The following is a 16,909-nucleotide window of genomic DNA, read 5'->3' as shown; positions in this document are numbered from 1 at the left end:
GGGCTCTTCCATACTTGGGGCTCATCCACACCTCATTTTAAGCTTGTAATTTGATCCTATCCTTGCTTATTCAGAAATTCCACTTAATTCAATGGAAACAGGGCCTTTCACATTTCAATGGTGCCCCATACAAGGCCAAAATTTGGCACCCAACTCTCACTTTCCATTCTGCCCAATTCACTACATTATCATTGTGGTTCCCTGCAGCACCCACTATGCCTCCTCTCCCATCGGAACAGCCCCAATCCCATTCCTACTTGCGTGCAAGCAGGAGGGGGTGGGGATCCCTCAGCTGGGAAGGGAGGCTTCCCATTGCCTAACTGAGAGATTCCTGCCCCCTCCTGCTTGCAGGCAAGCTCTGATAGGCAGCGTGAAGCCTCCCTTCACAGCTGAGAGATCCCTGCCCCGCTCCTGCTTGCACGCAAGTAGGAGTTGGGAGGCTGCTCTGATAGGTAGCATGAAGCCTCCCTTCACAGCTTAGTTGCTGGGGTCAGGGAAGGTGGAGGCAGCCTGGAAGCTGCATCTTTGAGCCCCTGCACCACCATCTTATGGGGACTTCTAAGCAGCTCCTGAGGCCCGCCAGAGCTAACTGCTCCAGGCTGCTGAGACTGCTGCTGCTGCATTTCCTGGGGACATTAGATGGAATCTGGGGACATTCTGGGAATGGAATTTGTTTGGGGACTTATTTGCAAATCCCCAGGAAATGGGGACGTCTGGTAACCCTAGTTTAAGAGCAATCCTGCAGGGTCAAATTTTTTTTGGGGGGGGGGGGGAATTGAATTGCTCAAGGCCACCCAGAGAGCCTCACGGCTGAATGAGGACCTGAACCTGGTTTCTCAGATCCCAACTAGTGCACCTTGAGTGATCTTTATTAACTGCCCAAAAGTCATATTTCCAGATCAATACAACTGTGTCCTTGGATCTTTATGATGTGACCGGACTGCCTGGGGAAAAAAACCTCTGCCTGAACATTCAGAGGGACAACTTAAGTGGCAGTCAAGCAATTTGCACTCTCTAGCCCTACGCATTTGCATAATAAGATTTATTGCAGGCAGTGCCGTTGCATTTATGAGGGCAATTAGGAGGAGTACATACTTTGAGGAGTAGTTCAGGAGAGATCAGGCACCTGACTTGGTTTACACCACATGACTGGCTCCTGATGTATAGGTGAGAAGCATGCCGGTGAAGCAGTAAGTTCACGTCTGTCTTGCTGTTGATCAGCCTCTTGGGACAGGACTTTTCTTGCCTTCAGAAGCAGTCAAGAAAGTATCTGTCAAAGCTTATGTTGATTAGGTTACTCAAGAAGTAGGAAAGGTCGGAGAGCGCTCTTTTTGGAAGGTGAAATACTCTGAAGTCACTGGTCTTTTGAAATATGTGTGAACTGCCGCAGGACATTGCTATATGGAATACAGCTAGAGACAAGGTAAGCCTTCTCCTCTGTAAGATGCAGAGCATGGGCTCAGTGTAGCTTCTACACCACTGGCTGGGGGACTGAACATGTAGCACATGTTGGCACATGGACTTGGCCCTCCATCTAAGAATACACATGTTGGAGCCTGCTTCCATGAGAAAACAGCATCTGGTTGCTATTCCTGTAAATGCAATTTGTTTTAACTGCTTTGAATACTGAATTTTAAATTGTTGTATAACCTGCCCTGGGAGCTTCTGGAGAATGGCAAGTAATAAATTCACTACTAATAATAATGATTGGGGTGGGGCTGTTTCTAATCGTGTGCTAATGACTGGGTTGTATATACATGTGGGAACTGTGGCAGAGGATTTGTGTGAAATAAAAATATTTTACCATTGCTATATTTTTTACCATGACCATATTTTTTACCATTTTACTATTTTTTAGTATTATTTTTACCATTTTAGCATGTCTATTTTTTAAACATCCTGTACCTCTGTTGTCTGTGACTATGACTGAGTGTTTAGAATGCACAAAATGGACTTGATGGGCTTAGATGTGTCAAAGGTTTTTTTAAAAAAATATAAAAAGAATGGAGAGTTAAGTTGTTGCAGCTGAGACTGGTTTGTTGTAAGGTTTACAAGGTGTCTGTGGAAACTTGCATTGCTTTGTATTGGATTCATATGTAGGCACATTGTAATCCTTTGGAAGGAAGTCTTGCTGTGTTCAATGGGGTTGACTCCCAGGGAAGTGTGCATATGATTGCAAACAAAAACTAGGGCGCATATACTCCCTCCCCCCCTTTTCTCTCTCATACACAAATGCTGAAAACACATGGTGCGATTTTACTGAAACCTTTGTCGAAGAAACAATTATTTCCTAAAACTGCATGGACATTTCCAAATTAAAATTCAGATCCAGTGTGGAGTGTTGACTAGGACCTGGGAGATCAGTCATGAAGCTCATTGGGTGACCTTGGGGCCTCTCAGCCCAACCTACCTGATAGGTTGGATAAAATGGGGGTGGGGAGAACTTTGTCTGCCGCCTTGAGCTGCTTGGAAGAAAGACAATCAATAAACAGAATCCACTGGGGGTGGAGCTACAATTGCCCACGTTTTGTGCATAGACGTTCCTTTAGAGCAGGCTTCTTCAACCTTGGCCCTCCAGATGTTTTTGGCCTACAACTCCCATGATCCCTAGCTAGCAGGACCAGTGGTCCGGGATGATGGAAATTATAGTCTCAAAACAGAAAGCCTGCTTTAGAGGTGTCATGATAATAGAAATGTATTAGTGAAGTGTGGTGTTTATCTATAGCTTCAGCTATTAGAAAATCCTCTCCTAAGAATCACACAATGACTGTTTGATTCTTGTTGTGTTGGAAATGCGAGGGAATCAGCTCTTAGATGCATGGGCCTTTGGTTATTTGGAAGTTGTTTTTCAGCTGGTGAAGGAAGCCCAAGAAGTTGCCTCCTAGGTCTGCTGAGTCAGGCATTCCACAAGGTAGGCGCCACCCTACTTGGAAAGGACTTGTTTAGTCCTGGGTGTTCTCATTGATATTAATTCAGGTACCAGGGAAAACATTGAGTAAGGCCACTGATTGCCCTGGTATCAAAGGCTAGAGCTGAATATAAGCAGTGCTATTTTTCTAGAGAAAGAGGTGCCCGAACTCACGAATGCCTCCTTTGTTCTCTTATAACGGCAATGGCGCCCACCTGAGAGGTGCCAGAACTGAGTTCCGCCGAGTTCCGGCTGACAAAATCCCTGCTTATTTGTTCAGTGCATGTCTCGCCCTTCCTCCCAAAGGAGGATGGTAAACACAAGCAATAAAACAAAGCATCTAAAACAATTTCAATTAGCACAAATAGTTTTGAAAAATAAGTAATGGTAATAGTCTTTCATGGGAATTTGGCCTTGGAGAGATTTTCTTGTGACTCTATTGTAGCATTGGATAATTCATGTTACAAAATTAACTGCACTATTTTAGATTATTATTTTTTTAATGCCACACTTAACTTACTGTTGGTATTTGTTTTAAAAGCATTTCCTATAGAAAAGTGGCTTTGTCTGTAGTGTCTCCTTGTTTGTGGAAGCTCTCCTCTGGCAGGTTTGCCTGGCACCTTCATTATACACCTTTAGATTAAGGTGTGTTTGTGGGATGGGGGAGTTATTGGGGTTTTAAAATCATGTATTTTGTGTTTTTATGTTGTATTTTTATGTTGTGAACTGCACTGAGATCTGCAGATGAAGGGCAGTATACAAATTTAATAAATAATAATAATAGGCTGAAATCTCTTATGTCCTTTTCTGGAAGCATATCCTATGGGACCTGGTGTGCCTTAGCTTCTGAGGGCACAGCTTGTAGGACGGAATAAATTTGAGGTGGCCTTGAGGAGCAGCCACAGGGAGGGCCACATTGCCAGAGTTGTGAGGTAGGGACAAATTTAGGCCTGTGTGAGCCAAGGGGCGCTGGGCTTTGGGAAGAAGGCAGGAGGCCCTGACAGGGTCCTAGAGTCCTCCCATCTCCTTCCTAAAGCTTTGTTAGTGCTTTCCCAGTTTTGGAACGCAGCATGAGGGCTGAAGGGGGCACCAAATTTTGGCCTTGCACAGGGCCCCATAGTACCCAAGTCCACCACTGTGTGAGGGCAATGGTTCCTTACAAGATTTGGTACAAGAAGGGGGAAACCAGCATATTTAAGGCAGTCCCGCCCTTTGCCCAATGTTAGTTTTGTGAGGCAGGCAGTGCTCTCCTCTCCCAGTTTTTAGCAGTTGCCCTGAGAGTCTTGGATCCACCTTATAGGGTTAGGAGGGAATTTTTGCATGTTCTGCAGAATTGGCCTTTGCAGAGCAGGCTTGTTGTCTTCCCCAGGGCGCTGTAGTTGGGATGGGATGTGTTCTAGCTTTAATTGGACTTGTTAATTTTTGTCACGGCTTGGCAGGTGGCCAGCGACTGAGGAGGAGCCCTTTAGAGGTGTGAAAGAGCCTGGGAGGTAGCATCATTGTCAAGGAAAGGTGGAGAGCTTAGCACAGATTGCTATCTCCTTGGGGACAAGCTGGGGTGGCAAAGTACAAGTGGCTGCCATTTGGAGCTGGCATTCAACTCACCCTGGGATTGGGCAGGCTTGCCCAGTTGGGGATAGGTCAATTGGTGGGACAGCCATGCTGGGCCTCAGGAGCACAGGGATCTCCTTAATGACTGGTCTGGGGATGTTAATTGTTAAAAGTTGCCCATTTAAAATAAAGTTGTGGCCTTCTTAAATCTATTTATGTGTCTGACTCTTTTATTGGCACACATAATAAGCATGCTTCAGTTGGACCATCCCAATAAATCTTGTGCCTACAGCTCATCAGATGTCAGCCAATGGTAGGTGACATAAAAACAAGACAATTGCTGTAATAGTTTTGGTGGTATGAGCAGCAGTTGAATTTTCTGTTGTATTTCAAGGCTTTGAAAAGCCACTTCTAGTATTTAAAGTTAGGATGTTATATGTTCTACTTACTCATTTCAGATGTGCTCTGCAAGTGGAATACTTACATCCATTGAACATCTTGGCTGTACTTTAGTTGAGATATCAGTATTTTAAGGTTACTATCATACATACAAAACTAACAATATGATGAACAGAATCATAGAGTTGGATTTGACCCTTAGGGGTCATCTAGTCCAACCCCCTGCAATGTAGGAATCTCTCCCCCCCCCCCCCCCGTATGGGACTCGAATCCCCAGCCCTGAGGTTAATAGTCTTGTGATGCTTAATAAAAGCAAAGACAGTCAGGCAGTCAAAATGTATTTGTTTTTAACCACGTGCAGTGACAAAACAGGGTTGTATTTAGAGTTCAGAAAAAAATGCCGGCTGCATATATAAATAGAAGACCCGCTGCAAACAATTGTTACTAATGCTACAGTTGCAAAAACCACATAATCATTTTAGGGTCAAATAAAACAAGAAGCTTATTAAACATCCCCACAACAACTTATATAAGATGATCTTCCATGACATGCAGCACCCTTAACGCACCACAGCTGCCATTATTCTTTGGGAGAATCCGTGTGCTTTAAACATACGGTGTGGATGTCACCAAAGACTCAATCCAGGCATGTCAGCAGCATATTTAAAGTGGCTCTTCTGTTGGGTTGATCACCTGTACTACACTCTGGAATGCCAGACAGCGAGCTACAAATCGCATTCTGCAAGGCACGATATAAGCCACAAGATGTTTCATGTGAATCAGCCCTTCCATGGGCTTGTGCTTCAGGAATGAGCTACTTCCTGTGAGCAAGAGAACAGCAGGTAGCAAATTTTGGCACTGAATTTTCTATGTCATCTTTTGATTACGGCACAAGGGCCTGATCCAACAAAGTCTTGCCTTACCTTGCTATGTTTCCCTCCCTCCCCGCATCACTATGAGCCACAGCAGGAAACCAAGCAGTGCCCAGGAACCAAACACCGTTCCCACTAGCAGTTCCTCACTTCTTGAGTATCATTTCTTCTTGAATGAGTTGCCAATTTCTCACTTGAACAGGCAGTAATTCAGAGCTGCAGTATCTGTCTCCAAGGGTGCAGAAAGTTAGCTGGGACTTGCTCTGTATACTAGGATGTGGGTTGTGCCAGCACTGTGTAGGATGTCATTAGGTCAGACTCTTAGTATGAAGAAAAAAGCCTACAGTCTGGAATTTGTGGATTTAACATACCGACACATACCCGTGTCTGTATTGACTTGACTATATGTGTCTGTACTGGGTCTTTTTGATCTTCTTTATTACAACAGCAGAATATGGCCTGAAGGGAGCAATGCTTCTCTCTTGGCCTGTTTTTTTATTATTATCATTGTGGATATAATTGTATTCATGACCTGTAAAAGAAAGCACCATATTCCAGCTAAACCTGCTTTCAACTGGATAAACTGCTCTGGAGTCTTGCACAAGAGAGAGCGAGGCAGAGAGAGAGGTGATAGAGCAATAGCTTCACAATCTGAAGCTCTTGTTCACAACCCCAGATGCTGACTCACTGAGGTGACTTTTCGATAAATTCTTTGTGTGTCAGCCGCACTCGTTTACAAAATGGTAGCAAGCTCTAACTGCCTGTAATGAAAGCTGATTAATTTTTCGACAGCACGTTGGAATCCCTTGAAGCGTCAAGGTATGGTTGGCATCATTACAAGTTCTGTCAACTGACTGGAATTTTTAAGCAGATGGGAGGGACGGGTCAGTTAATAACTGATGCAGAAACATAACCAGGAGGTGTATTGTTAGGGAGGTAGTCTGGTGAGCAGGAGAAGCGTAGACTTGTGCCCCGGTCCTTTAAGCACCTAGTGGCACCCCGATCAGTAACACAGCCTCAGGCATCTTCTTCACTAATTTTTGTTTCCCACAGAGATCCAAGAGAAGGGAGAGGTTAGCTGGTGTGGTAGGAGCTGAAATTTCACTACATATATCACCACCCTACATGCTCTAGGTGGAGATACATACATTTTGCTCTGCCTGGGTTCCTCACAATTAAAATGCTAGCATAGAACAGTGCACAGGGGGAAACTGTGTTGAACTGTACTGTTTTTAATGTGTGCGTTTTTAATTTTAAAAAAAATCTGTACACCTCCCTGATATCTGAGAGGGTGGTAATATACATACTTTTATAAGTAAATAGCAAATGTAGCTACACCTTTCCACTGGCCACAACCCTTTCTTGCTCTCAACTCTTTCTACCCCACCATGATCTCTTGGCTTTCCCTCATGAGGTCTTCAGCTCCAGCCGCATCTCACACGGTAGGCCTCAGGCCTACTTTTAACACTGGGCTGGCCTCTATATCACATTATGCGACTCTCCCATTTTATGTGGAACGCCCCAGATTTACAGAAGCCACCCTGACTTCTGATCCCAATCCTGGAGGTCCCATTTGGGCTCCTGTGCCCTAGCTGTGCCAGAGTGTGGACCTGAAAGACGTACATCTTTTTGGGTCCCATGCTGTGGCTTGAGTCAGTTGTGGGACCAAAAGACACACTCTTGCCTTGTAACCATGCGTCATCCGCTCCTCTTCCTCCTCTGGAAGTGCAGTGCCAGTACATCGGTTTGAAAGCTGAATCTCTGTGGCCCTTGTGGTGGTGATGGAGGAGGCAAGTGAAGGTGCCTTAAGCTAGGAAACGGGATGCACCTTCCCTCGGATCTAAGTCATGCCCATTAACTTCAGTGGGACTTCAGTAAGTAGGAAAAGCATTGGATACAAGCCATTGAACTCAGTGGGTCTTGCTTCTGAGTAAACATGCTTAAGAGTTGCCCTGCTAATGACCTGAATGCCAGGTTGTTAATCATGCATTTATACAACCTTTCTATTTTGTTTTGGTATCCTCAAGATTAAATAAACAGAATCAAACCTGACACCTCCAGGGAATGACGACAGAATAAGGCACAGCACATTACTTGCGTTATGGATATAGGCTGTGGCTAACATAAATATTGCATAGTGACCCTAATCCATCTTTGCGTTTATCTGATGCCTGCCACAAGTAGTAAATCAAGGATTCCCCCCCTCCCTCCCACTGGCATTAATGAAATTGTTGTATAATCTTTCAGAGCTATAGCGGTTATAGTACTTTTCTTTTTCATATGTAATCCTGAATGCTAGAGAAACATAATGTCTCCCTAGGGAATGGATTTCATACTGAAGCAGCAGGCAGAGTTATGCCTTCAATAAGAGAGACGCTGCAGAATTTTGTGGGGACCACTGGGAAGCCAGCCTTGAATTATAACTAGGTGTGGAATGAGGCAGGAAGAAAGGAAATGTATTTTTGCAGTTTGGGAGGTGCAGGGCCCTTCCGCATGGAAATCTTTTGCCAAGCTATTTTCCTTCTCATTCCCTCTTAACCAGAATTCGGGGTAGCACAGCACTGTCCATACCTTTCCTGATTTTATCATTATTCACCCTTGGTGAATAATGGCATTCGGCATTCCACCTCTCAAGAAAAATGGATGCCAACAATACCTCTAAGAAATGTCACACAGCATGTCAGAAACAAACTATATCCAAAAACTTAAATCGTTTTGTTTTGAAACAGTGACACCTTGGGAGTTTTCACAACTACACCAGTCTTAACAATATTAATCAGGGTCCGTCCCCCCCCCCGCCCCCAGAAAGGAAAATCTGTATTAACAAGGAGATTGGGATGTGTACAACATCATGCGTCAAAGTTCCTCCTGTTTACTTCACCGAAAATCATGATGGTGATTGCAGAGATATCCAGGAACTCCTACTCTGAAGTTACAAGCTGAAAAGTGAGGTTTGAACTCAGTGCCGCAGTGATTTCCAGGATCTTCTGACATGGCTGTTGTACATTAAGTAAAATTCAGACTTGCAGCTCTTTGCCACAATGGCGAGATTTTTCCAGAGACTCCCTGGGCACTAACTTCACACCAACTCTAAAAATATATTCTGTGAGTGATTATTCTTTAGGCTAAGCAGCCAAGTGATGAGGTAAATAATAAGTTGCTGCAAAGTGGCATAAGGATGATTTTAAAGTGTCATCATTATATCACCCAGAGTCTTAGACGTTGACCCTGATGTCAGTGTCTTGGGGTCATCCATGCAGATCAGTAATCCATCTGTCCTTCCCTGCCTTCCCCCGCCCCAAGCATGAACCATGTGTTTTTAACAGCTGTTTCACAGCTTGGATATACACCACTAGGATTTTGTGAAGACATGAGAGCCTATCAAGAGCAAACCAGAGGAAGTTGTCACCCTATATATGTATGATATAGAGTGTTTATCGCCCATTTCATGGTGCTTGCAGAAAAAGTGAAGAAAAAGCACAGGTAGTGGTTGCAACTCTAAGGAATAATGTGAGTAAAAACAACAACACCGCAAGTTAAACAACATGGAACACATAGATTTATCTTGCCCCATTGTGTTCCCTACTTGTTGGGTAACAACAATCATAAAGGTAAAGGTAATGGTACCCCTGACCATTAGGTCCAGTCGCGGACGACTCTGGGGTTGCAGCACTCATCTCGCTCTATAGGCCGAGGGAGCCGGCATTTGTCCGCAGACAGCTTCCAGGTCATGTGGCCAGCATGACTAAGCCACCTCTGGCAAACCAGAGCAGTGCACGGAAACACCGTTTACCTTCCCGCCGGCGTGGTACCTATTTATCTACTTGCACTTTGACGTGCTTTCAAATTGCTAGGTGGGCAGGAGCAGGGACCGAGCAACAGGAGCTCACCCAGTCGCGGGGATTCGAACCGCCGACCTTCTGATTGGCAAGCCCAAGAGGCTCAGTGGTTTAGACCACAGCACCACCCGCATCCCAACAACAATCATACAGAGCATCTATTTTTTGAGTGCTCAAACTCTTCTGTTATCTTTATGTCAACAATCCTGACAACCCTGTAAGGTAGGTCAGTATTATGAGAATCAGTGTGCTGTGTAGGATAAAATGAAGGACTGGGATGGAAGAGGCCCAGCTTCAAATCCCCTCTTGGCCTTCAAGCTTGCTGGGTGACCCTGGGCCAGTCACACTCTCTCCATCTAACCTGCCACACATGTGATGATAAAAAGAGGGAGAATGGTGACACCAGCTTGAGCTTTTTTGGTAGAAAGGCAAAATGTAAATGCAATAAATATCGAATAATAATGTTATAGTTCTACATATTGCACATTGGTGGAGAGGTGAGGGTGCAGAAGCCGAAAGATGAGTGTCTGACAAAAACCACTTACGGATTTGACTGACAGTTGCATAGCACCATTTCTGCTGTTATTTGTTCTTTAATACAAACTCCTATTAAGCTTTGAATCACTGGCTTGCACAATAAGGTTTGTCTGTTGCCTCCTGTTCCCTAAAATTATCAACCACAGAAGTTGCAACACAATTTCATTTGATCTTTGCTCTGTTCCCCTACAGGTTTGAAGACCCACAGGAAGAGCGGGCAGTTTTGTGGATTAAGATTAACATCTGGATAGAAGTTACCTGTTCTTTACCCCTCACACCGTTTACCCCAAGATGAGTCAAAAAGACCCATCAGAAGGAGTGGAAGGAAGCTCAGAAGAACCCTTATGTTTGATCTGTGGCCAGCCCCACTTCCCAGAAGAGAACCATGTCTATAGCTACACAGAAGATGTGGATGACGATCTCATCTGCCACATTTGCTTGCAACCGCTGCTTCAACCTCTGGACACGCCATGCGGCCACACCTACTGCACAATTTGCCTTACGGATTTCCTAGTGGAAAAAGACTTTTGCCCGGTGGATCGCAAAACTCTCACCCTACAGTCTTGCAGAAAGTCAAGCATATTAGTCAATAAACTCTTGGATAAACTAATGGTTAGCTGCCCTTTCTCAGAGCACTGCTCGGAGGTCGTGCAACGCTGTAACCTTGAGCAGCATTTTCAGAATGGGTAAGTCCTCCTGTATATTTCCGCTCCCCCCCCTTCACTCACAGGAATCACATCAGTGTCCTTTGTGTGACAGCTAATGGCTTTTTTTCCCAACAAGAAAACAAACAGGTTCTGTTGCAAGTTAGTTTGCTGTAAAAAGTAGGAGGTGAGTCTCCCTAGTGAGGCTGTAGCAGTTACCAATGGAAGACTGTGCCCTAGTTGGATACACCAGAGGGAGATATATCATATCTTCAAGGGCTATTGGTAAAGCCTTATTCCACTTTGTTGAGTCACAGTATGAGAAGAATGAATGTTATGCACACAAACAAAACACGAGGTAAACCTCTCCTAAAATGAATCTTTAAAGCTCCCCATTCTTTTTCACTTTAGTTAAATCTTAAAGAGCTGAAATCTGCAGCTTTATAATGGTGATACTTTACACCTCGGAGCCTGATTAAGATATTGAAGCAGTGTGTGAAAGTGCCACAAGTGTGTGTGTGGATGCTGACTTTCATATGTTTGAGGTATACGGGTTTGGGCATATTAAAATGGAGTATGGATGGTTTATACAGAACAACAGGCTACACATTTCCCATCAGACCCTGAAATACGTTGGGGTTTTTTTTTAGGATATCAGAAGAACATCATGCCTTCAAAAGATGGAGGGTTTCTATAACCATTAACCAATTATGTTTTGGATCCTCATAATGTCATAAATATGTTCACCTTATACCTACTGGATTGGGTACTGGAAAAATTAGAGTAGTCAAAGAATAAAGCCAGCCCAATATCATTTCTCTTTCTTGTTCCCTTTCTTCTAAATTGTTTTCTTTTGTAAATATAAAACATGGCCTCCCCAGTAAGCAGATTCCCCACACTTCACAATAACATTTTTGGCAGGACTCACCATGCGGATTGAGGGTGTTTGAATCCCTTCTCTGCTGTAATATTTTACTCACTGGGTGGATCAGGACTATCTGGTTGTGATGAACATCTCTGCTGCAGAGCTGAGGCACAGTGATTTACAACATGGGATCATTCTGATCCACCTGTTATGAGGGCTGTATTTACTGTGTATTTTCCAATGTGAATTGCCTTTAACAATTGTAGGAAAGATACAGCCAGCTTTATCAAGCTGTACAACCCAAGGCCTTCTCTTTTGCTATAACATTGGTAAAGGTAAAGGGACCCCTGACCATTAGGTCCAGTCATGACCGACTCTGGGGTTGCAGCGCTCATCTCACTTTATTGGCTGAGGGAGCCAGCGTACAGCTTCCAGGTCATGTGGCCAGCATGACTAAGCCGCTTCTGGCGAACCAGAGCAGCGCACGGAAACGCCGTTTACCTTCCCGCCGGAGCTGTACCTATTTATCTACTTGCACTTTGACATGCTTTCGAACTGCTTGGTTGGCAGGAGCTGGGACTGCCAACCTTCTGATCGGCAAGTCCTAGGCTCTGTGGTTTAACCCACAGCGCCACCCGTGTCCCTTTGCTGTAGCATATGATATTACAAACTAGTATTCCTAACCAATACTCTGAAGCCCATTATTTTGTGACATTTTGGTTGGCCCAGATAAATATTGCCGAGCTGTGGATTTTGGAGGTTTTCACATGGAGGCCGTGGTCTCTAGTTGGCTAGATTGGACCAGAGTCGAAGGGAGGAAAAATCTGTCTTTGTTTTCATTCTCAGAAAATATGTAGTCTTGGGCAAGTTTCTTTATTTGTACTTAATTTCTACCTGTCTGAGCTTGCCTCCCTTGTGCTTCATTAAACTTATCCCTTATTAAAATTATCCCTTACCCACCTAGTTGACTAAATTGCTGTCGGGCTAAATTTAAGATTTATTTTGCACTTCGAAGGAATTTGAAATGGGCCAAGTTCTATTTTTGCAGTAGTGCTTTGTTGTCTGCCTTGGGCTTGAATCCACCTTTTGGCTTCCTCAAATACCTTCAGGGACACCACTTGACCTCAGGTAACATAGTGAAACTGGTTCAGTAGCTAATGCAATTTTCTCTGCCCTATCTCAGAAAGTAGACCCAAGAAAGCAGGTGGCCTGGTCTAAATAGTCCTCTTTCCTTTCCTGAGGCATTTGACCCAACCCCTTGCAAGCCAAACCTGTTGTTTCATTGCAATGTGGTACTAGCTATGCTCTCTTGGGTTTTTCTTGAATTCAGCATTGACAGTGAGATTGTAGGGGCTTTTGTGGGAGTGACATTCACCTGCAATTCAGGTTTCATTTGGGTTGATGTACTCTGCTGTGGTTGGTAATGGGTTTTCTTATAGCATATTATTCCACTGTCTTTATGGTTTAAATATGTAACCTGCTCCAAGAGCCTGGGTTGAAGAGCAGCTAAAAAATAAACATTGCAGTAATCATCACCCAGAAATTAATTATATCTTGCCCCACCGTTTACATAGGTTTCCAGTCTAAGTGCTGGCCCATACTGGGACCAGTTTAGCCTTAGCAAATGCCATTAAACCATTTCCTGGGATGTTTTAACTACCTGCACTGTTCTCACCCCAACTATTCTACATGGTTGACTTGTATAATGATGTCAGCTAGCTGGGTAATCTGTATGGCCGGCTTCCTGGACAGAGTCTAGGAGCATTCTAGGAAAACATGCATTTAGCCTTGAGATACCTCAGTATACTGGTCAGTACAGTAGGGACTATAAGAAGCTATTATTGGCAAGATCTCCCAGGACCTATGCTATGTAGTAATATAAGCTGAATTTTACAAGTAGGATGAATAATAGACTGTTCAGGGCTGGAGATCCACACGGAGCTGTTTGAGAGGCAACATTTTATGAACAAGCCACATACTGTGGTAGCTTGGTTGTTGAACAGCTTGGCTCCCAAACAAATTGGCTCCTGAATGCCACAAACCTGGAAGTAAGTGTTTGGGTTTGTCAAACAGACTCCCGGAATGGATTAAGTTTGACAACCAAGGTACCACTGTATCTCAGAAAGAAGGATGTGGAAGGGAAATCTGTGGCTGCCAGTATGTTTTCCTTTTACCTACCCCAGAGTGATGAGCAGAGCACATCACTTGATTACATGCTGTGCACTTGAGCGCTGCCCATCAAGACATTGTCATTAACAAAGCAGCCTGCTTATTTAATGGGATACCAAGTCCAAGTGTTGGAAAGGGTGTGAACCTAATTGCATTTGTTTTCATTTTAAATCCACTTGCAATACTTGCTCCCCTGCCTGCACAGTTTGCCAGAATCAAATCTGGATTGGATAATCAGAAGCCTTCCTGTTTTATAGCTCCCCGCTCCCTCCATCTGGCTGAATCAGATCAGACAGCGTCATGATGAAGCGTTGAAAGGACAGTCCATGTTGGCAGTACACGTCTCCTGCTTCTGACCTGCCTGGGTGGCTTCCCATTTTGCCACGTTCAGGTTCCTTCCTGCCCTCTTTTTTGTTATGCAGCCGAGCTCATAACCCATCTGCCTCTCCGACCAGTGATGTAAATGTACCAGCTGCTTCTGAGGAACCACTCTGAAGAGTGCAGGAGGCAGGTCTTTTCCCTGTGCATCAGCCTGCTTTTTTTGCAGCAATAAGTCACTGCCTCGCCTCGCACCAACCATGCTCTGCTCTCCCTTAAACCCTCACATCTAACCTCCATCTGAGAATCAGATCAAGTAATCCTCTTACAGGTCAATGATTTTTTTTCCAGCATAGCTTCATTTAAGGGATTTGCATTAGTTCATAATGTGCTCTCGATTGTGTTGAAATTGAAAGGCTTGTTTAAAAAACGAAGGGGGGGAGGCTGGAATTGGCTGGCATAAAAAAAGCTTGAAGTTCTGTGTCCCATCACAGAGAAATCAAGAGGCAGAGACAGAGAGAGAGAGAGAAAGGGGCAGCAGTTTTAAATCTTGCGCTTGGAAAATGAAGGCTCTGCTGTTGTTGGTTCTACCATGGCTAAGTCCTGCAAACTACATAGACAATGTGGGGAATCTGCACTTCCTGTACTCAGAGCTGTGAGTACTCACAGTTGTGATGTTGTGGTGGTGTCTCTGTGTTGTGTCTCTGTGTTGTCTTTTTAAAAGGAATGGGGAAAAGACGTCCCTTTGTTACTTCTCCTTTGTACCTGTGTGTGTACATATGTGTGTGTAATAAATGAATAAGCCTGCTTAACAGTCACATACCTAATCTGAGAGGCTTGGAACAAGAATGCCCCCTTTTTTTTTGGCACTTTCTCTTTTTAAAGTGCTGGGAAAAGCTGAGACGAGCATTGTTTTCCTTCCCTACTTCCATTTGCTGAGTTGCTTTTTGGGACTGAGAGTCTTTTTCCCTGGACTAGATTCAGGCAGATGTGCAGAACACTCTGTAGATGAACCGGTAGCTAGCCTACACACTGTCTCACTTGCTGAGAACCTTTTCACAATGCATAATTTCTTTAGGGATGTGAAAATGTGCCCCATTTCTGTCCACAGTTAGGATGTTAATTTTCTTTAACTCTGCTTTATTTGGAATATACTTAAAGGATCATCATTGGGGGGGTGTTGGGGTGTGTGTGTGTGGTGTATGTGTGTGTGTGTGAGAGAGAGAGAGAGAATATAAATGCTATTTTCCATATAGATATATATGGCAGCGTAGCTCATAAACGATGCTCGTACAGTTAGCTTGTAAATGTCATGATGAATTGCCTTCTGAATGCTGATTATCCTTATTGAGGTTTTTGGGTAGCAATGCCTAATCTGTAAAATATGTTCCAAAGTGAAATGGATTTAGTGAAGTACGGTGTGACACGTTAGGAAAATTCATATAGTGCATGCATAATTTGCCTTTAAAATGCATAAAATGATGGTGATGATATGGTTTCAAGGGGGGCATTTCAATAATTGGAGTAACATGCAGTGGCTGAGTGCAAGCGTGAGCACATGTATGTCTAGAAATAGTAATTTGCCTGGGTTGTTGCTGTTAGCATTTTGAGAAAACAGTGTAAAAGGCAACTATTAATATTTCAGGGACCTTTACAAGGAGCATTCTGAATTTCACTACAGATCACACAGTCCCGTCCCCCCCAAAAAAAAGAAATTGGTATTATATATGTAGCTTAACCATTTAAAAAGATCATTAGGAAAATAACGGTTAGTGGAAGCAAATTGTAGAGGATCAGGATCAAACCAACCAGATAAACTTTCATAATAGAGACAATGGCATCTGGGACATCAGTTTCCAGGAAAACAAACAGATGAGATTAATCAGAGCATACACAGAGAAATCTCCTCCCCGTAGTTGTTTCCTAGGGAATTCTGTTCCATTCCTGTCACTCACAGAGGGCTACTATGTACAGTAGCTCCTCGACTTGAATTTATTTTGCCCTCCAACCTACAAAACCCTTAACTGCACTTTGATTGCTATTCTTGTTGACATGCTCTTTACCCAATTGGTTTGCTGTTGGATGCGCCTCGCCAGTTATCAGCAACAACCAAATCTGTTTAGTGGTTCACTCTGCTGGGGGGAGGGGAGGGGAGGGAACAAATCAACCACAGCACAGAACTGCATGTGAACTGGGTCACAGCAGCAAAATTAGGGTATGAAACCAGCAAACATTGCTCCTGTTGTAAAGAACTCAGTGCAACAAGGCTAGAATGGGACACTTACATTTTGTGTGTGTGTGTCTAGGTTTCAATGCAACAAGGATGCACTATGCTAATCTAGAATGCAGTGTGTGGCTGGGTTTGATTTCTCTGCTTGGTGAATGAGCAAGGCATCTCAAAGTGTGTCTTTTTTATTTTTGTTGTACTATGGAGGGGCATGAGAGCTATGATTCACAACCCTAGATATGTGGAAAAGACTGGAGCGAGTTAGAGGGTCTCTGCCTTGAAGCTGGTAGTGTCTCTCCAAGGGATAATTCTTGAAACAGGACATGCCAGAGATTGAACTTAGGACATTCAGTATGTGAAACATGAACTCTTATCTTAATAGGCCTCCTATCTCTTCTTTATTATGATTCCACATATACTAGAACTGAGCCTTGGCAACAAAGGCATGTTTTTCTGCTCAGCCTGGTGAGCAGCAGCTAAAATTAAATCCTGCCTGCAGCGCTACTCAACAAGAATTCCAAATATTAGTCAACACTAATATTACAGATTTGCAGAAATATATTGTCAGCCCAGCACCTGT

General features: G+C 43.8%; 1 protein-coding gene across 8 annotated transcripts in view; it reads left to right on the top strand.

Moving 5' to 3' along the window:
• Positions 1-16,909, top strand: part of LNX1 (ligand of numb-protein X 1) — a 118,256-nt gene that overhangs the window by 38,154 nt on the left and 63,193 nt on the right. For 3 of the 8 annotated variants that reach the window (XM_083459883.1, XM_083459887.1, XM_083459886.1), the window contains one exon: positions 10,299-10,792. In XM_083459883.1, coding sequence (XP_083316009.1) covers positions 10,398-10,792 — 395 coding nt within the window. In that variant the 5' untranslated portion in view covers positions 10,299-10,397. Of the gene's footprint in view, positions 1-1,134; positions 1,424-6,428; positions 6,550-10,298; positions 10,793-14,304; positions 14,758-16,909 lie in introns of those variants that run through there. The other 5 variants (XM_083459884.1, XM_083459885.1, XM_083459888.1 and 2 more) reach the window with 5 other exon arrangements.

Source organism: Podarcis liolepis, assembly GCF_965112155.1.
Source record: "Podarcis liolepis genome assembly, chromosome: 9".
Lineage (NCBI taxonomy): Eukaryota > Metazoa > Chordata > Lepidosauria > Squamata > Lacertidae > Podarcis > Podarcis liolepis.
The sequence above is the reverse complement of the archived record's forward strand: the minus strand, read 5'-3'. Positions and strand labels throughout refer to the sequence as shown.